The sequence below is a fragment of the Coffea arabica genome, chromosome 11e, assembly GCF_036785885.1.
Source record: "Coffea arabica cultivar ET-39 chromosome 11e, Coffea Arabica ET-39 HiFi, whole genome shotgun sequence".
Lineage (NCBI taxonomy): Eukaryota > Viridiplantae > Streptophyta > Magnoliopsida > Gentianales > Rubiaceae > Coffea > Coffea arabica.
The window spans coordinates 45376494-45385076 of record NC_092331.1 but is presented as its reverse complement, the minus strand read 5'-3'; the positions used below and the strand labels follow the sequence as shown (position 1 = coordinate 45385076).

Below are 8583 nucleotides of genomic sequence, written 5' to 3'. Positions count from 1 at the left end.
CAGTTAAACCAAGAGAGGAGGGTATTTTGCCAAAACATTATTAGTTAAACCAAGAGAGGAGGGCGAAGGGGAGGATGGTGGCGGATGTAGAAAGTGTTATTGGTAGAGAGAGAGAGAGAGAGAGAGAGAGAGAGAGAGAGAGAGAGAGAGAGAGAGAGAGAGAGAGAGAGAGAAGCTTTAAATTAAAAAAAGGTGCTAGAAAGATTTAAATAAAAAAAAAAAAGAGAAAAGATTTGAGTTCAAAGAAAAATTCTAACTGCATAGGAAGTTTAAAGAAATAAACAAAATTTAAGCAAAATGAAAAACAAGGAACGAAAGTCATTTGTTGATACAGGAAAGAAGCACAAAAAAAAAAAAAAAACCAAACTGATTTGATGTGATTTGTCTACATGCATGTAGTTGTTTATTGTCATTGCCGTGGACGGGGTTATGCCACAAAAAAATTGTCCTTTATTGAAAAGTATTGATAGATTTCAAATTCAATACGAGTAAAAGCTTTGAATTGCAGAAAAGGGGATGGAATCAAGAAACTTGCATTGCTCTTTTTTGGGAGAATGATGGATCTTATTAGGAAAAGTTTAGATTGGTTATGGTAATGTTTCTTAAAATACTAGAGAACAATGTGGCGGTGTCTAAATCATGGAAATTCAATGTTCGAACACAATTAGTTTTCCGTTTGGCCAACCCAACGATGTTTCTTAGCTTGGTATTGTACTTATTTAGATGATCATCTCATTTTCAATTAAGGTTAATAAAAAGGTTAAGGGAATTGGGAAAGTTTCCTTATTAATTTAACCCTCTCTTCTTAAGAATACAAGAACATAGATGGCCCCCTCCAACCACATTGGTGAATCTTGCTTTGAACCTAGCCAAAAAGTAAAAATAATCACACATTATCTCCTAATTAAATTGACACATTTTTCTTGGAGCTTCCCAAACACTATAAGTGAAGGATCATATAACAAATTGGTATCTTTCCCTAATAGCTAAGTAAAGGTGCAGCACGCAATACATACAAATGCTAGCTACACAAGAAGATCTAACCAGCTTACAGTCTTGTTGGCCCTTGTCATATGCTAGACCCATTGCTGCCACGAGGATGACCTATCAAAGGTTTAAGATCATTTGGAGTCCCATAACAGCTGCTATGTGCAAAGAAACTTATGACACAGAAACTGCAACATGCAAATGAAAGATGGTGGTGCAAGACTTTAGGCAAGAGTTTTCAATACAGAAAATTGGTAATAGAGGCAAGTATTGTTTTCTTCTTAAGATAAAATTGCAATACACCGAGCTTTAACAATATAGGAAACAAACTCAGTCATTCATCATAAGATTAATTTGTATGTATAATGAGCTTTATTAAGAATACAATACTCTGCCTTTGTACCTACCTTCTTTGGGACAATTAGCAGAGAAAATTTTCATATAAATGCTAGTAATTGTATAGACTAACATAGTGCCAGCTTTTACACAAAAAAAAAAAATCACATAAATGAACGAACTTTAATTTCAGAAGAGTGGACTTAAAATCACATATTTGTGAATCAAAAGACATCACAGATTGAATTTTGAAACCAGAATTCTATAATTCCACTTCAAATCACATTAAATTTAGAAAAAAAAAAATGTGAAAACACTGTAAGCATCCATGTTACAAATCAATTACTCCAAGTTTACAATTAATATCCTTCTATGAGTTAAAATTTCCATATAAATTAAAAATTGCGGGAAAAAGAAAAGAGATTAAGTAAGTTTAATTACCTCACATTTGAATCGGATGAGATCAGGGAAAGCCAGGAGATTCAGTGTAGAATTTTCTTAAGGCAAGACCCGGGGCTTGGTCAAACAGGATTGCTTGGACAAACAGTTTCTACTTGATAACCTGTTATTCCGCCAACAAATCTGCACAATGACACGAAAATGAAGAGAAATAACCACAAAATTGAGCTCAATCTACTATTACAAATTTCCTTCAAAAAGCTGATACAAAAATGAAAACTCTGAGAAAGACAAGAAAAAGATCAAGCAGAAGGACAATAAATAAATAGCCATAACCTTTTGGAAGTGGATCTATTTTTTTTTCAAGAAACAGGGAACATTTTAGTGATTTTTCTTGTAACAAAAATACGTGTTTTATTAATGACAATAACACAAGTTCTCACCAAAAAATTAACATTATGGGGTAATAAGCACTATTGTCATTAAATTTAATTTATTTATGACAAAATTAGATGTTGTCACGAGGTGTTGTCATTTAAATTTGATATATATCAGATAGTATTTAAGGCAAAAGCAGCTAAACAGCAAAACAAATCTGACTCCACGGCAAATATATGGATTGCATAGTTTGTAAGTGAAATATAAAAAAGGAAACAAGATGATAAACTAATATAAACAAGACAAGCAAATCAAACAAATGTAAAGTCTGCCAACTAAACTTATAAATTTATAACCAATAAAAAAATTGCCTTGCATCTTTCCCTATTTAACTTATATATTTCATTCTATTCAATAGTAATTCTCTGGCATCTTATATCTAACAATCCTTTAAATATATATATATATATATATAAATGGTTCTGTCCAATTAGTAAAAAAATAATAAACTTAAAATTTCTCTATAAATATGTACGGTAAATTCATTCATTTTTAAGAAAAAATTGCTAACATTACTGCCAAAAAAAAATTACTAAACAAAAACAAAAAATATCTCAAAAAAAATTTTCCACCGACATTTTGTCCTCCCAATCCTCCACAGGCACCACTTGTAGGGAAACAATTTTGGGTAACTGAGAATGGAATCAAAGTGCATCATCCCTAAACAAACTTGCCATGTCATTTTGTACTACGAATTAAAGTAAATAGTCGTGATTGACTTAACACAAGCTCTAATTGTTGGTTTTGATATCAATAAGACTTGGAAGGCAACATGTAAGGCTGCAAACTAATCGAGTCGCTCGCAAGTCAAAGTTCGACTTGAGCTCGATAGAGCTCGAGCTAGTCAAATTGAACTCGAGTTCAAAATATTAAGCGCAAGCTTACTATATATATATATTTTTTATTTTTTATTTTAATAGTAAAATTACACATATATATTTCTAATATTTTTTATTTATTACGAAAAAATATTTTTTATTTATTTTTTAAAAAATAAATAATTATTTTTTTATTTTTTCGATCTCAAGCTTTAAATTGACAGCTCGTCGATCTCAAGCTCGAGTTCAAGCATGATAAAATTAAGTCAAAACTCGACTCGATTAGAACAAAACTCGACTCGACTCGACTCTTTCTAGCTCTAGCAACATGATGCTTCTTCGTCACTGAATGCTAAACAAAATTTAGGTTTAATCCAAGATATTTGATTAAATAGGGATGGTAATTTTAAAAAATTACATGGGAAGCACAAATAGTTTAAAGAGTTATTAGGCATTTTTTACGCCATGCAACATTTTTTGTTGATGAGTACATTATATGACGGTAACACATACTAATCCATTAAATTTAATTTATGAGAGATTATGTCAACCCATTTCCAAACGCGAGGAAATAAGCAAAATATTTTGATTTCACCTTACAATATGGAAGGCAATGCTTTCAAATATAACCTTACTTCCTCATCACCAAATTCCTTAAACAGTCACGGAACAAGAATTCCATTAGATGATGTCTTAGATAAACAAAAATAAATATTTAGAAGATAAAACTATGATCCCGTTTCTTCTGAAGAGGAAAAAAATTTTAAAAAAAACACAATAGTCATTAAAAAGACAAAAGAAAATATTGAATGATGTTGGTGACGCCTATCAAAATTGATATTGGAACTAGATGCTAAGAAAAAGGGAATTCCAAGAACCGTAAATTGAAAATTAAAAGAGAAAAATTGGAGGAAAAGTACAAGAAAAAAAAGAGTACCTGTGGATTTTAACTGAAGGCACGTGGCTTATTTTATCATAATCTTCTCCTTGTTGACCATTCATCCTCCTAATTCTATTGTTGAATTCTTCAGGCATTTGCACAAGAGTTACCTCTTTTAGGGTAGTTAAACATCTCAGCCCATCTGGAATCATTTCCAATTCTCTACACCCCTCAATACATAAACTTGAGAGGTTAGGCATGGCCCCTACTTCCACCACCCACTGCTTTAAGTTACCCAAATCATCAAGCCTGAGATGTTTTAGTTCGGGAAATCCCCCTGAATGGCAGATCATTGCTTGGCCCAGAAAAGAATATGTCCCAAGTTCCAGCAGTCTTAAGTTAGGAAGCTCCTCGAGTGTTCCTATTGAGTCTTCCTCAATTTTAGTACACTGCAGCCTTAATTCAGTAAGGCCTGCAGGATCAGGAGACATACGGGATTGGTAATCCGGTAACTTTTTGCAGAAACTATTCACGATCAATAATTTATGAATGTTCCTACTAAACAACACCCTTGAAAGAACATCCAAACTACCGTTGCTGTCATTGGAATTGTTGGAGTTGGTCCGGCCAAAATCACAACTATTGATTGTAAGTGAGCTAATGCGTATGCAATCCAAGTTTGATATATGATTGATGACGTGTTCCAAGTCCTCAAAATTTTTATACACTGTTGCTTTGAAAGCTCTGAGATTCGACAATTTGCATACTTCTTCAGGATTGCAAAATTCGTTGCTAAATGATTCAAGTATCTCCAGCTGCTTGCTCAACCGCAGCTTAGGCTGAGAGTTCCACCACCAGTCCGAAAGATAAAGATATCTCAAACGTCCCAATTTCCATAGCACATTTGGTATTCTACAATGATAACTACCAGATAAATCGAGAGTTTCCAAGTACTTTAAATTGCCCAAAGAATATGGCAAGTTTATACTAAGACCTCTCAATCTCAAACATCTCAAATGGATAAGCTTACCGACATATCCCAGAGGTGATTTGAGATAACACCTTTGGGAGGCCATATGGAAGGATAAAATTGTCAAAACTCTAAGCATCTTCAAATTCTTGACTTGGGACATTATTCTCACCCCTGGATTAGAATAGGGCACTGCCAATGAATGACACATGAATGAGCGAAGATGCTTAGTTTGTTCTTTTGGTGGAAAGTTGTATTCAGAGATATCTTCTGGAAGCAAATGAAGGACTAAACCATATTGTGCTTCAAATGCAAGAGGAGAATCTCGTGAAGTAGTTCGATCGACCAGCTTATACAAATTCTCCTCTTTTGCCTTGACTAAGCATAGATCTCTCATAAGATCATGAAGTCGACATGACTCCAACCTTGTTACTGCATGCTTCCCCTCCTCATGTACTTTAATCTCAACCATGCATCTGTGTGCTAAATCTTCCAAGTAACGCTCGGCAACCTCCATCATTGTTTCTTGCTCCCTCCTATCATTCTCAAATATCATACCTTCTCCTATCCACATCTGATATAAACTCTCTACTCCAATGTCGGAATCTTCCCTGAATTTACCCAAGTAAAGGAAGCATGGTTTTAGTTGCCAAGGGAGGTTGTAGTAACTGTAAGCTAAAACTTTTGGCACCTCTCCTTCTTTTCCAATTTTTTCTCCCTTATCCAGATAGGATTTGATATTCTCATGCACTTCATCCCACTCGCTGAGGGTTGTTTTAGTTCTAAGAATTCCACCCAGAACCACCACAGCCAACGGAAGATTCCCACAATATTTCAACATTTTCTTCCCTACCTTTTCAAAACCTGTGTAGCATTAAACAAACTAAATTAATATCAACTATGACGCATCTATCATTCATAAGCATCATGTTATCATTCAACAACTATACAAAAAACTTGATAGTTTGTTAACTGATAAGTCTCCCAGTCCAAAGATTTGAGACCTATCAATAGTTAGGAAAAAGGCTATCCAAAACATGGTTCAAAGACTCGTCCAAGTCCTCATTGGAATGGGCCCCAACTCAGACGAGTCGGGGCTCTTCAGTCTGAGATGGGTCCGCAATTCATCAGAGACGCATGAACTGCTAGTGGCTCATTCAGACTCGGTCAACTCGGACCGAGTCGACTCGGAGGCTCAAAAAATTGCCACAACCATCGAATCATCCTGCTTCAACTAGGATCCCAGGATACAACAAGCTTTCTGGTATTCTAAAATCCATGAAGAGGCAACGATAAGCAGAAAATAACACGTCAAGAACATTGAAAATCCATGGACACTAATTAAGAAAATGCAATAACAGATATATGAAGAAAAAAAGGCATGAGAGAGGTAAATAAAGAAACCGTGGAAAGGGAAGTTGAGGGGAAAAAGAAACCAAGAAAGTTTGGGCTTGGGGAAGAAGGAATTGGGTTATGGGCCTTATGACTGTGGTGGAACATGAAACCCAGAAGAATGGGTCAGAAGTCGGGGAGCAAGACCCATTGAAACTTTGACTTCGACAGATCTATCCTTTATTGCCTGTAAGTGGTCATAGTTAGTGTGATTATTAAACATACCCCGTTCTTTTTGGTAAGAAGTTCTAAAGCTTCTTACTATTAATTCCATGTTTCCTATTAATTTAGTCATTTCACTTTGAAATCCAAAACTTCTTAAGGCCTTGTATGGATTGTTTGTAGAAAAATTACCGTAGCAATTTAATATATGTAAGGTAAAAAAATGATTGAAAAATGTGTTCACAAAAAACGTAACAAATTTTCAACCAAACCAGGCCTAAATATTGTGGTCTGATCTTTAAATGTTTAAAATTCCTTATGAGCTCTTCTGACAATTTTGGATGGACATACATATAAATATGTAGCACGCTAAAAATATATTTACGCAATATTTACTGTGATTTGCAACACATAATGGTTAGTGAAACATCAATTTAAAATCTTATAGTTAGCAATAAGGGTGAAAAATAGAAAAATGCAGAAACACATAATCTTTACTTCTTATTTTTTAAAACTAATGAAAATATACACGTATCTTATCGCAAATTTAAAACATTCATTAGTTTAGAAAGAATAGAGAATGAATTTTAAGAAGAATTACATATTTGTCTAATCTTAAATATGCGTCTCATTGACAGAGTCACGATTCTATTATATAAATATTACATATTCCATTGCAGTATTTCAATATATATATATGAATAAAGGGGAAAAATTTTACCTTCACCACTTCTCCCTCTCAGTGATTTCTTGCGTAGCAATTCCCAACTTTCTTCATTGGTCAAAAGACGCAGTTGATGGTGATAAGCATTTGGATCAACATGTTCCGCAACGTCTCTATTACGAGTTGTGAGCACAATTTTGGATCCATGCTCCGAAACTGGGATTGTGTCTTTTAAGCAATCCCAAGCTTCTGTTGACCAAAGATCGTCGAGGACTATCAAACATCTCCTATCTTTAGCTTGCAAGTGCTGTTGAAGCTGCCTTGCTAGCTTATCTTTTTCGCTCATCATAATCTCATTGCTCTGTTCAGGTATAAGCTTGAGTAGAATGCGTTGGAAGAGATCTTTTGGTTGCCATTGTTGTGACACACAAACCCAAGCACGACCTCCAAAATATTGCTCTACTCTTTTAAGGTGATATACCTTTCTAGCAAGAGTCGTTTTGCCTATACCACCCATGCCGTAAATCGAAGCCACGCTTATTTTGCGCTCTGCCACCTCATTCAGCAAATATTTAACCAGCTGCTCAACATCATCAGGCAGTTCAACCACATCCTCGTCGGCCACAAAGGAGTAAGTGTGCCTTAATTGTTGCTGCCTGGACGTATCACTCGAGTCTCCCTCCTCCGTTCTGGTCATTACATGCCCATACTCGCCAAAATTTTTGGTGAGATTAGAGATCCTAGTTCTGAGACTTTGAATCTGTACGCCCAAATCGTGACGGGTATAACCCTCTGTGGCGATGCAAGGAATCCTCTTTAGAGTACTTGTAAAGCCTCCGTTGCTTGAAATTGAAAGCCTCAAAGCATAATCTTCAACCAGATCACTTGCTTCATAAGCGACAGTTCTAAACTCCGGAATCCACTGTTGTACACCGTCCCTTGCAGTCTGTTTCGTATCTGCATATCTTAAGAACCTTTGTATCCCTTTGAGATCGTCATGAAGGAGTCTGACTTGCTCGCTAACGCCTTGTAGAAACTTGCCTTCTTCAATTAGCAATTTACCTATATTACGCACTGCAGAGGATAGGATGGCTTCTGCCATTTTGGAATTCACTAGCACAAAATGATGGGTTTTACTCTTACATAGCAAGAAGAGCAATTTATCTGACTCAGATATTGATAAATGTCAGTAGACTTTCACATCTTGGCTCTGGAATCTGAAAACCTTTGTGGGAATGCTATTGAATTTCTCCACGTCCTTTCCTTTTCAAATGTCCACACGAGATGCATTATTATTGTTCGGCCCCACATGGTGCTGGCCAGCTCGTTCCCTTAATAGTGACATGATCTTACCCCTTTTTTTTTTTTTTTGGGAATAATGTTTTAAGGTGACACACCGAACATAATACAATTTCAAGAGCGAAGCTAAGGTTGTGTTTGGATTGCATTTTTCATGATTTTTCATGAAAAAATTATTGTAACGATTTGATGTATATGAAAAAAAAAGATAATAGAAAAATATAGTTACGGTCATAAT

The 8583-nt window shown here is 35.2% G+C and overlaps 1 protein-coding gene across 3 annotated transcripts; it reads right to left on the bottom strand.

The window, feature by feature from the left end:
* Positions 1-769: 769 nt before the first annotated feature.
* On the bottom strand, positions 770-8283 carry LOC113719193 (putative disease resistance protein At1g50180). 3 transcript variants are annotated; one of them, XM_027244319.2, is made up of 4 exons: positions 7104-8283; positions 3916-5692; positions 1765-1905; positions 770-1175 (listed from the first exon to the last, which is right to left on the bottom strand). In XM_027244319.2, exons 1-3 carry the CDS (start codon positions 8146-8148, stop codon positions 1845-1847), a joined length of 2883 nt encoding a protein of 960 aa, XP_027100120.2. In that variant the 5' UTR covers positions 8149-8283; the 3' UTR covers positions 770-1175; positions 1765-1844. The 3 variants fall into 3 exon arrangements, with proteins under 3 accessions (XP_027100120.2, XP_071928688.1, XP_071928689.1); XM_072072587.1 differs by having other exon boundaries at positions 770-1104; XM_072072588.1 differs by having other exon boundaries at positions 1770-1905.
* Between the last annotated feature and the right edge of the window lie 300 nt (positions 8284-8583).